Source organism: Thalassophryne amazonica, chromosome 2 (genome assembly GCF_902500255.1).
Source record: "Thalassophryne amazonica chromosome 2, fThaAma1.1, whole genome shotgun sequence".
Taxonomy (NCBI): domain Eukaryota; kingdom Metazoa; phylum Chordata; class Actinopteri; order Batrachoidiformes; family Batrachoididae; genus Thalassophryne; species Thalassophryne amazonica.
In genome coordinates this window covers 28207192-28223774 of record NC_047104.1, presented here as the reverse complement: position 1 = coordinate 28223774, position 16583 = coordinate 28207192, and the positions used below count along the sequence as shown (strand labels likewise).

Genomic DNA, 16583 nt, shown 5'->3' with positions numbered 1-16583 from the left:
GTTTTTGTTCCACTTGGGTTTTATAGGTGCAGACCAAATTTTAACTCAATCAGATAACATTTACAGGTCCCCCAGAGTGACACATTTTTCTCTCCCTTTGCTGGCAAGGCAACGCCACCCTAACAGGAGAAGAGTCTGTGGCCATTATTTTTCTCCTACAGGTACATGTGATGGCTTCTAATCGCAAAAAGTGGTGGTTGATTGGTCACCCAGAGGAGAACATTACTGGAGTTACTGGATTACTACATTGCTTGTTTGGGGAAAATTGTTGCTTTGTGGGGGACCCCTAAACAATGTCTGATTACAGTAAAATTTGGCACAGATCTTTTATTTTATTAGTGGAACAAGAACAACATGTGGCCCAGAAGATTTTGTAACATTTGACATTTTGAACAGGTGTAATACACACTGACCAGCCAATTCACATTTACACTTTGACATGTAATATCCTAGCTATGTAAAAATGCACGTCAGGTTAAATGGAATTTCAACTCTTTATAAATAAATGGAGCTACGTGGATATTAAATGACAGGTTATCTGAATTGAATTGTAGCTGTTACTAACCCCTTAACGCCCGTATTTATATAGCTGTATATAAAAAAATGTTTTGTGTGTGTTTTTGCCTTTAAGTAGATGGTAAATAATGTTGAGATTATTAATTTCACTTTTGCACAAAAACTAGATAGTAATATTGGGTATTCTGGTAATGACTTTATGTTATAATGTTATAATAATAATGATGGTATGTTGCAAATTTGCGACAACAGGCATACAGGTCAATTTGGTAAGTTGCATATTTGAGTCAGAGATTGTAGCATATATGCGACGATGGGCGTTAAGGGGCTAATTCAACTCCTCATTCAAGTTACTTTGGAGTTCTGTAGTCATAATGTAATGCAATGATAATAATGATAATGATAATGCAATTTCACATATCTTAACAGTTTGATCTCCAAGCATTTTGTATGCATTTTTGGTTCTGTCACATATTTTGTTTTTCATTGTACCTGTAAGTCCTGGACCTCTATGGCAGCAGCACAGTTATGGGATAGAAGTACAGTCCCATTCAAATGTTTGGACACGTTTGTCTGTGTTTTGTGTAGTACGAGGTGCCTTAATAAGTTTTGAGACTTTTTTCGTAGGGGCATTTATAATCATCCCACACTCTTGTAATTTTGATATGTCATTACCATATGTCTAAGGAGATAATCTACCAATTTTTGTTATTCCAGGTTGAAAGAGACGGCTGTATGTGGATGTTAAGCGGACCCTACTAAATCACGCTCGTCACAGCTGACTTTTTTGCAAAATGCAGTCGGGACGGGAGGACACTTTGGAAGAGCAATACGCTATAAAATTTTGTGTTAAGCTCGGAAAGAATGCTACGCAGACTTATGAACTGCTTCAGACTGCTTATGGAATAAATTGCATGGGCAGAGCATCGGTGTTTCATTGGCACAAAAAGTTTAAGGGTGGCAGAGAGTCTGTGAGAGACAATGAGAGGTGTGGGAGGGAGACGGAAGTCAGAACACCGGAGCTGGTGGGGAAAATTCGTACTTTTATGGATGAGGACCATCGAGTGTCAATAGAGACAATAAGTGTAGAGTTTGAAGTCAGTGTGGGAACTGTGCACCCTCCCTACAGTCCAGACCTTGCTCCCTGTGACTTTTGGTTGTTCCCCAAGCTCAAAGAAAACCTTAGAGGCAGTCATTTTGAAACCATTGAGAAGATGAAAGAGGCTGTGACAAGGGTTGTGGACACGTTCACACCAGAGGACTTCCAGGGGACCTTCCAGAAGTTGTTGGAACCATACAACAAGTGCATTGCATCTGGAGGGGAGTAATTTGAAGGGGACTAGAGTTTCGTGCTTGTCTGAGGAAAAAAGTGTTCCTACGAAAAATGTCTCAAAACTTATTGAAGGCACCTCGTATAACAATTATATGTTAAATCATAGAAAATGGAAGTTTTTTAAGTTTATATATATATATATATATATATATATATATATATATATATATATATATATATATATGTGTGTGTGTGTGTGTGTGTGTGTGTGTGTGTGTGTGTGTGTGTGTGTGTGTGTGTATTGTAATTTGTAAATCACATTTACAAATGTAAATTCAACTTTTATTTTATTTTTGATACAGTTATCATGACTCTTGTTTACCTAGTCAAACATCTTGACACATCTGACCAATTGATGTATCTGAGGAGTCCAAATCTTAATCCAGGAATCCAAAATGTTGAATTTGATACATCAGATCTGAATTCTATATCAGTGCAAGTAAGTAAGGAGATGACAACACTGCACAGGAATTAAATAAAATTCTTCCCAGTCAGCTCTTATTTATAAATATCAGAAATTATGGCTAACTCAACTGTCATTTTATTTTCCATGGTCATATTTGTGAATGTCCAGCATGTGTTTCTAGATATGTAAAATGTCATTCTGGCTGGTTCAGTGAGAGCTGTTCCATGTTAAAATTACAGTGTGGACAGTCAGATACAGACTTCTGGCAGTAGATTTGTTTGGAGCAGCTTGTATCGGGAATGCATATCTTCAGCGCACACACAGCTGTTCTCTCATGTTGTCCGTCTGTCTTGGCAGCTGTTCTATGTTGAAATAGATAAAGCCACTTAAGGAGAGCCGCCCTGCATAGGACAAGCATACAGTATGTGTATGTGTGTGCACTTGTGTGTTTAGACATATCTCTCTCCCTGTCGAGGTGCAGAATCTGCCCCCGTTCAGTTTCTGACAAGATAACAATCAGCTGTCCAGCATGCCAGTGAGCCACAGATGGTAGCTGCTACTTCAAGGTTCCACAGTCTTTATTCACTCACAAAATCATGGATATTTCACTCCCCATCATCCAGCACCACATAAAAGCCTCATAATTGGCTACAAAATGCACCATGTGCTGCTCATGTCCAGTTTCCATTTGAATCACCACAACCAGGTTTTTGACTGTACAGATGAGGGATTCAACACGGTAACATTCTTTTACACTCTCAGTGTATGTTGTTATGTGCAAAAGGTGAAGAGCTGCATACAAATGCATCAAAAAGATGGTCCAAGCAATGGGAATGAGTTTTTGTTTGTGCCTATAATAACTTGAATTATACTCAACAGATGTGCAGACATGCATGTGCAGGCTGGATGTCAAAGATATTATAAAGCATTTCAATGTCTTGTAGCTTCTTCACTCTCTATGCAAGTGGACTCATCCTTTAAAAATGACTTGACATCAATTATACATTAGTGTTCAGAATAATAGTAGTGTTATGTGACTAAAAAGATTCATCCAGGTTTTGAGTATATTTCTTATTGTTACATGGGAAACAAGGTACCAGTAGATTCAGTAGATTCTCACAAATCCAACAAGACCAAGCATTCATGATATGCACACTCTTAAGGCTATGAAATTGGGCTATTAGTAAAAAAAAAAGTAGAAAAGGGGGTGTTCACAATAATAGTAGCATCTGCTGTTGACGCTACAAACTCAAAACTATTATGTTCAAACTGCTTTTTTAGCAATCCTGTGAATCACTAAACTAGTATTTAGTTGTATAACCACAGTTTTTCATGATTTCTTCACATCTGTGAGGCATTAATTTTGTTGTTTTGAAACCAAGATTTTGCTTGTTTACTAGTGTGCTTGGGGTCATTGTCTTGTTGAAACACCCATTTCTAGGGCATGTCCTCTTCAGCATAAGGCAACATGACCTCTTCAAGTATTTTGACATATCCAAACTGATCCATGATACCTGGTATGCGATATATATAGGCCCAACACCATAGTAGGAGAAACATGCCCATATCATGATGCTTGCACCACCATGCTTCACTGTCTTCACTGTGAACTGTGGCTTGAATTCAGAGTTTGGTGGTCGTCTCACAAACTGTCTGCGGCCCTTGGACCCAAAAAGAAAAATTTCACTCTCATCAGTCCACAAAATATTCCTCCATTTCTCTTTAGGCCAGTTGATGTGTTGTTTGGCAAATTGTAACCTCTTCTGCACGTCTTGAACGTCCCATTTTCCTCAGGCTTTCAAAGAGAAAAGCATGTTCAACAGGTGCTGACTTCACCCTTACATAGGGGACACCTGATTCACACCTGTTTTTTCCACAAAATTGACAAACTCACTGACTGAATGCCACACTACTATTATTGTGAACACCCCCTTTTCTACTTTTTTTTACTAATAGCCCAATTTCATAGCCTTAAGAGTGTGCATATCATGAATGCTTGGTCTTGTTGGATTCATGAGAATCTACTGAATCTACTGGTACCTTGTTTCCCATGTAACAATAAGAAATATACTCAAAACCTGGAATAATCTTTTTAGTCACATAGCACTACTATTATTCTGAACACTACTGTACTTTTCCCCCTTTTCTCTTTGGTTCATACAAACAAACAAAAACAATATTTAATCTTGTTTTGTCCAGTTAGTGTGATGTTATGATTTTATTTAATGTGCAAATCAAATTTCAAATCACCTGTTTCCAGTTAGGTGTTCTTTGAGCATTCATCAACTTTCCCAGTCTTTTATTGCCACGTCTCAACTTTTTTGAAATCTGTTGCAGGCATCCATTTCAAAATGAGCAAATTTTTGCACAAAAACAAAAAAGTCTATGAGTTTGAATATTAAATATCTTGTCTATCTTGTGGTGTATTCAGTTGAATATAATGTAGGTTGAAGAGGATTTGCAAATCATTGTATTCTGTTTTTATTTATTTTACACAACGTCCCAACTTCATTGGAATTGGGGATCTAACAGCACCAGAACCGTAGTGGTGTCCGAATCCATTGCAAGCAGAAGATCATTCACCACTTCAGTGAGAGCTGTCTCTGTGGAATGATATTTTCTAAAAGCAGACTGCAGTGGCTCAAAAACATTATTCTCAGTAAGGTGGTCCACGAGGTCCAAAACCTCAGGAACCCCATGATCTTTGGCACCGCTTTGAGGGGGACATGGACTCCAGGTTGGGAACCAGGGCTTTGATGTCCTGCTGTCCCTTAAATATATACCAGGGATACTGTAAGCCAGTATTTAATCAGTTTGTTGTGTTTGCAGTTTACAAAGTGATCCCAAAAATGCAAGCTGTAACCAAAACGAGGTGTAAGGTGAAGCAAAGGTGATTTATTTTGCAAAACACAGGAGTTCAGTCCAACAAAGTGAGTTCAAAGGGGATCACAAGAGTCCAAAACAAAATACAATCCACAAAATGCAGGCAGAGGGAGGCAACAAACAAACTGAGATGAACAAGGGGGCAAATAATACTGGGATGCAAAACAAATCGAGGTACCACAAGGAATAATCAAAACTTACAACCAGGAACACAGCAACACTTAGGGGGAGACAAAGATAATCAAATACTCAGAAGAAATACCATGAGAAGAACCAAAGAAGAATCCAGCAACAGAACAGGAAATAGTGCAGGCTTAAATACTGAAACACAAATGATCAAATGAATTACAGTGCTCGGGGAAAAAATAGGGGAGACCAGAAACAACACATGCACAGAAACTAACCCACACAAGGTGACTCAAAACTCAAAAGAAACCCGGACGTGAGTGGAACCAAAAACATCTCATAATACTTATCAAACTAAAATGGAGAACCACAAAACAACCAAGTACAAAACCAAGAAAACAAAGGCAGAAAACTAACATGGAACTCGAAGAAAAATAAGTACAAATACAGGAAAACAACACAACTAACACATGAGGAACATAACTGACATACATTGACCACAAACACAGGGACCCAGACAGGTGACAAATCACAAAGATGACTAACAAGGATAACAGGGAACCAAACACAGAGACAAACATCAAGGATGACAAACACAGACAGGGGACAGAACACAAAGACAACTCAACATAAGGGCACAGACACAACACAATTACTAACACAGACAAGTAAATTGCCCATAAGGGTAAGGTACACTACTGTAAGTTGATTTTTGGCTGTTTCTCTAAAAGTTAACTTCTCAAATTAATAAACAGTCGAAGCCTTGTTGCAGATTAAAGCGGCTTTTGTCGCCATCTCGTGGGCGATATTTCAGGACTTCTGTTACATTTCCTGCTGTGACAGACTGGCGTCCTGTCCAGTTTGTACCCTGCCTCATGCCCTATGACTGCTAGCCTAGTTCCCCCCAATGACTCTTAATTAGATTAAGTGGTTGAATGTTTTGACGTACGGACAGATGAGAGGACAACAGTTTCTCTTGACAAGCACGGCTGTTGTAAAATACCAGTCCATCAAGATTTTACAAATTTTGTTCAATTATGACTATCAAAATTGTTTTTAATACAATAATTATTTTTAAAAACGTGCTCTTAAAACTCAGTGTTGTGTAAATGACAAACAGTACATAAGAGATGTGAGGATGCTACTCTGCAGTATCATCAAAATGTCAAATGATTCAAAGGCCTTAATAGTTAAAATTATTAATTATTATTAAAAGTATTAAAAGTATTTTCTGTTGCAAACAACAGAAAAATCATTTTAGAAGAGGGGTGCACAAATCCTTTCCAGTGAAGGACCAAAAATGAATCTGGGTGGATGAGAATGGGCCAAAAATAAATTTTAACATTACGTCAAAGTACAATGCATAATATTTTGCATAAAATTAACATTAAAAAGCTGAACTAAATTTCAATATAATAAAAGACTTACCTGTCATGTCCTTGCGGTATCTTATTAATGTGCAGAGATAATAAAATATCCATATGATTCTTTTTGCATAATTCAAAGGAAAGACACCTTCCTGGCAGAACGTGCGTACAAGTTGCTTTCGAAAATTACATTAAAATCTAAGAGTTAGAGGATTTGACCCAGGATAGGGAAGTGTGGAATGAGCTGCTTGTCTATGGCCAACATGAAGCAGACCTAGATAAGAGGCAGAAAATGAATGAACATCAAAACCAGATGTATGTGTATCTTCGTAATTAAAAGTGAAAATATCACTTAATCTTGAAAAGAATTACAACACAAATTAGTATTACAGTACAAATCAGTACTGAGTATTATATGGTTATACCATTTAACTTACACATCACAAAATGTCCCTAGAAAACCTTTCAAAAAACATTTTTTAGTGACATAGTGATGGCAAAATGAGGCCTCTGGACAAATTTGTTGTTTTATTTTTTCTGAGCCCACTACATGGAAGTGTAAACTCAAAAAAGGGTTTCAAAGAACCTGAAGTGCATTGACCATCACAGTAACTCCACAGCACCCCTGTAATTTCTCCATGTGAAATCAGATGTGGAACTGCAGCAAGGCCAAAAAGGCAGTCCTTGGGACATAAATTAAAAAAAAAAAACCCTCTTTTGCTGTTTGCTGGGCAACATGACTGGCCAAATCAAAGGGAACATGAGCCATGTTTGGCTCCCTTGTTTGGACCTTCTTTGACAAGATGATAATGAAAATACACATCCCAAACACCCTGGACAGGATGTCAGGCTATCAAAGAGCCACATACAGTAGTGTTCAGAATAATAGTAGTGCTATGTGACTAAAAAGATTAATCCAGGTTTTGAGTAAATTTCTAATTGTTACATGGGAAACAAGGTACCAGTAGATTCAGTAGATTCTCACAAATCCAACAAGACCAAGCATTCATGATATGCACACTCTTAAGGCTATAAAATTGAGCTATTAGTAAAAAAAAAAGTAGAAAAGGGGGTGTTCACAATAATAGTAGTGTGGCATTCAGTCATTGAGTTTGTCAATTTTGTGGAACAAACAGGTGTGAATCAGGTGTCCCCTATGTAAGGATGAAGCCAGCACCTGTTGAACATGCTTTTCTCTTTGAAAGCCTGAGGAAAATGGGACGTTCAAGACATAGTTCAGAAGAACAGCGTAGTTTGATTAAAAAGTTGATTGTAGAGGGGAAAACTTATACGCAGGTGCAAAAAATTATAGGCTGTTCATCTACAATGATCTCCAATGCTTTAAAATGGACAACAAACCAGAGACGTGGAAGAAAACGGAAAACAACCATCGAAAATGGATCGAAAATAACCCAAATGGCAAAGGCTCACCCATTGATCAGCTCCAGGATGATCAAAGACAGTCTGGAGTTACCTGCAAGTGCTATGACAGTTAGAAGACACCTGTGTGAAGCTAATTTATTTGCAAGAAATACCCCGCAAAGTCCCTCTGTTAAATAAAAGACATGCGCAGAAGAGGTTACAATTTGCCAAAGAACACATCAACTGGCCGACCCCCAAACTCTGAATTCAAGCCACAGTTCACAGTGAAGACAGTGAAGCATGGTGGTGCAAGCATCATGATATGGGCATGTTTCTCCTACTATGGTGTTGGGCCTATATATTGTATACCAGGTATTATGGATCAGTTTGGATATGTCAGAATACTTGCAGAAGTCATGTTGCCTTATGCTGAAGAGGACATGCCTTTCAAATGGATGTTTCAACAAGACAATGACTCCAAGCACACTAGTAAATGAGCAAAATCTTGGTTCCAGACCAACAAAATGAATGCCTCACAGATGTGAAGAAATCATGAAAAACTGTGGTTATACAACTAAATACTGGTTTAGTGATTCACAGGATTGCTAAAAAAGCAGTTTGAACATAATAGTTTTGAGTTTCTAGCGTCAACAGCAGATGCTACTATTATTGTGAACACCCCCTTTTCTACTTTTTTTACTAATAGCCCAATTTAATAGCCTTAAGAGTGTGCATATCATGAATGCTTGGTCTTTTTGGATTTGTGAGAATCTACTGAATCTACTAGTACCTTGTTGCCCATGTAACAATAAGAAACATAGTCAAAACCTGGATGAATCTTTTTAGTCACATAATACTACTATTATTCTGAACACTACTGTATGTGTGTACTTGAAACATGCTATGCCAGTCTTCACACATACCTGCATGTGTTTGGATGTGGGAAGAAGCCAGAGCACTCAGAGGGAACCCACACTAACACGGGAGGACGGGGTGGGAAACAATACCACGGCCTTCTTACTGTGAGGACACAGTGCTAACCGTTAATCCACCATGCCACCGGCAGCTATACATACCTTCACTATTCTAGCCATATCATGCAGGTCAGGGGATGGGTACAAGAACATAATCCAAGTCACTGAATCGCTTTCAGATCTCATTTAAATCAGCCAGTCATAAAGTGAAACAGTACGTGACTGTGTGATGAATCTGATCATTTAGTTTCGAGGACACCCACTCAGAAAACAGCTCAGGTTAGGTCTGGGACCATGTGTTGGCTTATTGTCGTTACATTCCCCATACCCCAGAACTACACCAGGTCCTGGGTGGCAGCCACCCAGGCAGACAACCGGCCCATCCCCACTTCTAAACTAACCATCTATCTACCACGGTCAGGTGAAATGTAGGCATGTCCTTGACCTTCTCCCATTGCTGAGGGTTTCAACAGTGAGGCACCAGTGTGTGGGACCATACCTAGAAAAGCGTGTTACATGACCAAACCCTCATAGATGATGTTCCCTCACAGTGTGGATGATGCTCCTTATTATCTGAGTCTCAGTAAGTAACAGTTCAGTTGACACAAAGTCATTCCAGCAGAACCCAAGGATACTCAGACATCATCATCCTGACACATGACTACATCATCACCAAAACCTCTTCTTGACTTATGGGATATGAAAAGTGTCCAAAATGTCACTAAGCCTCTGTCTGTCAATGATGTCAGCACGAGCAGCCTCTTCATTTGTTACATTTCTCCAGTGCACACTCTGTGTGTCTCTATCTTTATCATCTCTGGCCTCAAACAAAGCTGCTTCTTCTTCTCTGCACCACACTGACATCTAGTGTGAAATGCATGCTACTGCATGTGCTGGGTGAGGGGGCATTAAAGGTTTGATTTGACCATGAACTGTTGCCTGCACGTGTGTGTGTGTGTGTGTGTGTGTGTGTGTGTGTGTGTGTGTGTGTGTGTGTGTGTGTGTGTGTGTGTGTGTGTGTGTGTGTGTGTGTGTGTGTGTGTGTGCAGGCTTGCCGTCACGGCCACGTGCAGCACTTGGAACATCTGCTGTTCTACGGAGCGGACATGAGAGCCCAGAATGCCTCAGGAAACACGGCACTGCACATCTGTGCCCTCTACAACCAGGTGAGCAGTGTGTGTGTGTGTGTGTGTGTGTGTGTGTGTGTGTGTGTGTGTGTGTGTGTGTGTGTGTGTGTGTGTGTGCGTGTGTGTGTGTGTGTGTCCACATCTTATCAACATGCGGTTTATTGAAGGCAGAATCTGTAATTACAGTTTTAAACTGGAAGGTGAGTTCAAGAACAGTTAGTTCCAGTTAAGTCATACAATATTGTAAAATAGGCAGAGAAAAAAAACATGTTTGTATCCTGATTTGTGCCATTTCCTCTTTTACTGTATTTCCACTGTTAAAAATGAAGGTCTTTCATGGTTCTGAAAGAAATTTCACTTATTGATCATCTTCCATGTGACATTCATGATACGTGATAATGATATTTAATGTTTTTATTACTCGAGGCCAAAATATGGCCATCTAATATTGTGAAGACTTTGTGTCCGTCTGTCTGTGCTCAGCATAAGTCCAGTGTTATTACTATCAGGGTCTCCAAATTCACAGGGAGCATCCGTGGGACACAGACCTTGGACAAGTTCAAAGATGGCTAACCTTAACCTATTCAAAGGGGTCAAAAGGTCACATTCTTTCTATACACCTTTTCGTTGATTACATGCTCATACGGCCGAGGGTATTTTAACATTGCGTTATATTTTTAATTACCTTGTTGAATTGTGCAACTCAGCCACATGGGATGTGCAGCCAGTACATTCTGAGTGGATAAATGAGTGGGGTTGCATCAGGAAGGTCATCCAGTGTAAAACAAGCCAACATAACCATGCATAGTACAAACTGAATACTGGATCAGTTGAGGCCCAGGTTAACAATGACCAACACCAGTGCAGTTGCCCAACAGGGTGCTGGTGAAAATTGGGATACTGCTAGGTGAAGACGAAGTGGAGGAAAACATGTTCAGAGACAGAGGGAGAAGAGGAAAACTGAAAGGGTGGAAGTGAGAGTTGGAACTTGAATGTTGGCAGTATGACAGGTAAAGGGAGAGAGCTGGCTGACATGATGGAGAGGAGAAAGGTAAACATATTGTGTGTGCAAGAGAAGTGGAAGCAAAGTAAGAGCACAAACATAGGAGGTGGGTTTAAGTTGTGTCATGGTGAGGATAGGAAGAGAAATGGTGTTGGTATCATTTTAAAGGAAGAGCATGTGAAGAGTGTGTTGGATGTTAAGTGGGTGTCTGACAAGGTGATGAGTGTGAAGTTGGAAATTGAAGGGGTGATGATGAATATCATCAGTGCATATGCCCCACAGGTAGGTTAGTGTAGTGGCGAGTGTACCCATGCATGAAAGAGTGTGATTGGAGCGGATTTCAGTGGGCATGTTGACGATAGGAACAGAGGTGATGAGGAAATAATGGATAGATATGGTATCAAGATCAGGAACATGGAAGGGCAGATGGTAGTTGATTTTGTATAAAGGATGGAAAAATGGCTGTCGTGAATACCTACTGTAAGAAAACAGAGGAGCACAGGGTGACATATAAGAGTGGAGGAAGGTGCATCCAGGTGGACTACATTCTTTGTAGGAGATGCAAGCTAAAAGAAATTGGACACTGTAAAGTGGTGGCAGTGGAGAGTATAGTTACACAGCGTAGGATGGTGGTTCGTAAGATGACTTTAGAGGTAAAGCTAAGAGCTCAACAAAGGCTCGGATTGTGGAAGCTGAAGGAGGAAGACTGTTGTGTGAAATTCATTGAGGAGGTGAGAGAGACACTGGATGGAGGGGAAGCAATTTTGGACAAGTGGAAAAGTTCTCCAGATGTGATGATTGAGACAGCTAGGAAGGTACTGGGTGTGACATCTGAACAGTGGAAGGAAGACAAGGGGATTTGGTGGTGGAACAAAGATGTTCAGGAAAGTATAAGGAGAAAGATGTTGGTGGAAAAGAATTGGGATAGTCGGAGAGACGAAGAAAGTAGACGGGTACAAGAGATACTGCATATAGGTGAAAAGAGAAGTGGAAAAAGCTAAGGGCAAGGCATATATGGCAAGCTGTACATGAAGTTGAACAGTAAGAAAATGACTTGTACCAATTAGCCAGACAAAGGGAATGCGCTGGAAAGGATGTGCACTAGGTTAGGTTGGTAAAGGATGCAGGTGGCCATGTGCTGACAAGTGAGGAAAATGTGTTGAGAAGGTGGAGGAATTATTTTGATGAAGAACATGAGAGGGAATAAAGGCTAGATGATGTGGAGAGAGGAAATCAGGAAGTGCAAGAGATTATTTAGGATGAAGTGAGGGCAACTTTGAAGAGAATGAAGAGTGGAAAGGCAGTTGGTCCAGATGACATTCCATTGGAGGCATGGAAACGTCTAGGAGAGATGGCAGTGGAATTTTTAACCAGACTGTTTAATAAAATCTTTGAAAGTGAGGGTCTCTGAGGAGTGGAGATGAAATGTGCTGGCTCCTGTTTTAAAGAACAACGGTGATGTGCAGAGCTGCAGTAACTACAGAGACATAAAGCTGATCATCCACAGTTATGAAGTTATGGACACAGAAGTAGAAGCTTGCCTTAGAAAACAGCAGCAATATGGTTTCATGCCGAGAGAGAGCATTGCAGATGCAATGTTTGCTCTGAGAGTGCAGATGGAGAAGTATCGAGAAGGCCAGAAGGAGTTGCATTGTGTGTTTGTGGATTTAGAGAACGCTTATGACAGGGTGCCAAGAGAAGAGTTGTGGTATTGCATGAGGAAGACTGGAATGGCAGAGAAGTATGATAGGGTAGTGCAGGACATGTACAAGGATAGTGTGACAGCGGTGAGATGTGCAGTAGGAATGACAGATTAATTCAAGGTGGAGGTGGGATTACACCAAGGACCTGTGAGTCTATTCTTGTTTGCAGTGGTGATGGACAGGTTGATGGACAAGATCAGACAGGAGTCTCCATGGAGTATGATGTTTGCAGATGACATTGTCATCTGTAGTGAGAGTAGAGAGCAGGTTGAGTCTAGTTGAGTCTACTTTTGTACGGCTTAGACACAGTAGCACTAACAGAAAGACGGGAGACAACGCTGGAGTTGGTAGACCTGAAGATGTTGTGATTTTCTTTGGGAGTGACAAGGATGGGCAGGATTAGGAATGAACATATCAGAGCGACAGCTCAAATCAGGGGGTTTGGAGATGAAATCTAAGGAAAGATTGAGAAGGTTTGGACGTGTGCAGAGGAGGGTCACAGGGTATATAGGGAGAAGGATGCTGAAGATGGAGCCACCAGGCAGGAGGAGAAGAGGGAGGACAAAGAGGAGGTTTATGGATGTGCTGAGGGAGGACATGCAGGTGGTTGGAGTGACAGAGGAAACTATAGAGGACAAGGTGAGATGGAAATGACTGATCTGCTGTGGCGACCACTACTGGGAGCAGCCAAAAGAAGAAGACCCTGACGAATTGGGTAATAATGTGTGTGTGTGTGTGTGTGTGTGTGTGTGTGTGTGTGTGTGTGTGTGTGTGTGTGTGTGTGTGTGTGTGTGTGTGTGTGTGTGTGTGTGCGTGTCCAGCCCAGTCTCACGTTTTTTCGTGAAATTTCGTCAGATTTTCGTGACAGGGTTTTTTTTTAACTCACTATTACTTACCCTAGTCCTACTCACAACCCTAACCTTAACCATAACCTAACCCTACACCTTCCCCCAACCCTAACCATAACCCCCCACCCCCACCCCCCACCGCTTCACTTTTAATTTTGTGCAGCCATCACGGAATGAATTAGAATGAATTTGTGCTGCTGTGATGAAAATGAGGTGCTTTTCATCACAATATCATGAACCAATAGATTAATGTATATTTCGTGCTGCTGAATCATGACTTTCCGTGAGACCAGGTTTGTGTGTGAGACAACAAAGAAATAAACAATGTACTGGACTGATTTTCACCAATGTCAAGTCTGGGAGCATGTGCTGGTACTGCACTTTGCCGCATCACCAACCCCACGGAACCACCTAGGGTCCTGGATGGCAACCACCCAGACAGACAACTGGTTTATTCCCACATCTCTAAATAACCAGTTATCTGCTGACGACAGGTAAAATGTGGATGTCCCCTTGGCCTTCTCCAGCCACTGGTATCCTCAACACTCAGATCCCTGTGTGCTGGATCATGCACAGAGAAACGGACCACATGGCCAAAATGTCGTAGCTGACACTCCCTCACAATGCAAGTGATACTCCTCATCCTTGTCTTAACCACTCGTTTGATACAAAGTCATTCCAGTGATACCCATAGGTCCTCCGAAGAGACCTGGTACCAAAGACATCCAGTCTTGGTCTGGGACACTGGTTAGGATCCAACTCTCACAACCATACAGTAAGACAGGCAGCACCAGGACCCTAAAGACTTGGAGCTTCGTTTGCATGCAAAGATACTAGGAAAGGGTTTGTTTTCATAAAATAGTGAATTGTTGAGTGCTGGAACCACAAAGAGGTGATAATGATTGTTTCAGTTTGTCACTTTCACTCTTTTATATGAAAGGATACTCTGAGAAGGTGTTTCTGTGCAGAATATTCCACAAAAACATCAAAGAGAAAATATCTGTACGTGTCTGTGCTCGCAAAAACAAAAAACAAGCGAAGCACACAAGAAAAACCCATTTGACGCTGAAGCTTCTTTGCCATTCAGCATGTTACTAAGTACAAGGCTTGGATTGACTGCAGCAGTAAGAATATGCTGAATTTATATCTGCCAACAGCAACCCCAGCATCGCTATGCCTTCTCCAAGTGCACCTTCTTGTGTGTCCACCTTGTCATTTTGAATGTCATTATGACAACCAGGTGTCTCATGTCACTCACTGATTAGTGAGTTGGATTTGTTTCCCTCCATACAAATCCCCAGAGTGGCCATACAGAAAAAAAAAAACATACGTCACTCGATTTACTATATCAAGTGCTCAAAATGCTATTGGGTGTGCATGTCGTACAGTTTGTTCCCACATTTTGATTAATTTATGCTGATAAAATAAATCATAGTTCAACATTTTTGCGAGTGCATACATCCATGTCCAGCTGATTGAACCACTTATCTCTGCCCTGTTGTGGAAATATATGTTTTATCTGAGTACAGTGAAAAACAATAAAAGTTCTGACAGAATGGTCTTGGATTTTATCGAAGCTTGGATTTATTCAAAACTTCGAAAAAAAAAAAAACAGGTTAGTCAGGATACATGCAGTTTGCAAGGAAAAAAGAACAGACAGAGAAAGAATGATGCACAGAGAATAGCTGTGTTGAATAACTGTTCACAGCATTATATGGCTGAACAGTTGTCTACCGGGAGGGGTCAAGGCCTTGAGGCTGGACAGCAAGAAGCTTTTCGCTCACAATGCATTTTCTAGCTTGATACATTTTGCAAAGTAAATCGTTCATGTAACAGAAAAATTACGTGCAACTGTGTGTTGTGTGGGCCGCTGCAGAGGAGGTACTGCTGGCCCACCACCACCAGAGGGCGCCCTGCTTGGAGTGCGGGCTCCAAGCACGAGAGGGCGCCAGACCTAGAAGAAGTGACAGCTGTCATTCATCCCCTGCACCAGCTGTCACTCGTTCATCATCATCACCATCATAAAAGCCGGACTGCAACTCCACCTCCTCGCCGAGAAATCGACTACCAGTAACAAGGTAATTTCTCTGCTGACTGACACTGTGTGTGTTTAACCTGAACTTCTATTGCAGCCGTTTTCCTGGAGTGTTTCCTTGTCTGGAGGATTGGCGTTTGGTGTGACAATGACGGCTTGGCCTCACACCCCAACTCAGATAAGTGGTTGACCATTAGCTGCACGAGTGTGTGTGATTGGAGGTGGAGGTGCTCCCTCCTAACTGTGTTTGGACTGTGAATTACTGAGTGTGCGGACTCACACTCACACATCATATCTCTGCTTTCTGCCAGCAGTACCAGGGTCGACAGCCGAAGACAGAGGCCACCTGGGGACTCGGGACTTCGCGGCTCCGGTGTTCTTCAGGCCGTTGGTGGTGGAAGCCGTGTGGGACGCGGGTTCTCTCTCGTCAGGGGTCTTCTATCTTCGAGCCTGCCCACACGTCACCTGGTGTTTAGTGACTGTGCAAATTACTGTACATTTCGTTGTGTATTATCACAACATTAAATTGTTACCTTTTGGCTTACTCATTGTCCGTTCATTTGCGCCCCCTGTTGTGGGTCCGTGCTACGACACCTTCCCAACAGGATTTCTCGGCCATCGTCATGGATTCCGAGGGGCGTCAACCCGAGCTTGAATGGCCAATGGAAGAGCCAGGAGCGCAGGCGTCAGCGGGAGGCGTGTTGAGTGAGCTGCAGCAAATCTTAACCGCCTTCACGGCTCGGTTAGATTTAGTGACCGAGCAGAATGTCCTCCTTAATCGGAGGGTGGAGGCTCTCACCGCCAGGGTGGAAGCGCGCGATCAGGGCGCTGCTGCAGCCACTCCTCTGGCTGGTCCTGGGCCTGTATCAGACGTTCCACTGGTCGTTCAACGAACCCCCC

The 16583-nt window shown here is 41.5% G+C and overlaps 1 protein-coding gene across 1 annotated transcript in view; it reads left to right on the top strand.

Moving 5' to 3' along the window:
- The window catches only part of shank2b (SH3 and multiple ankyrin repeat domains 2b), a 618688-nt gene that overhangs the window by 100629 nt on the left and 501476 nt on the right, over positions 1–16583 (top strand). The window contains exon 7 of the mRNA XM_034184578.1: positions 10017–10133. Coding sequence (XP_034040469.1) covers positions 10017–10133 — 117 coding nt within the window. The remainder of the gene's footprint in view (positions 1–10016; positions 10134–16583) is intronic.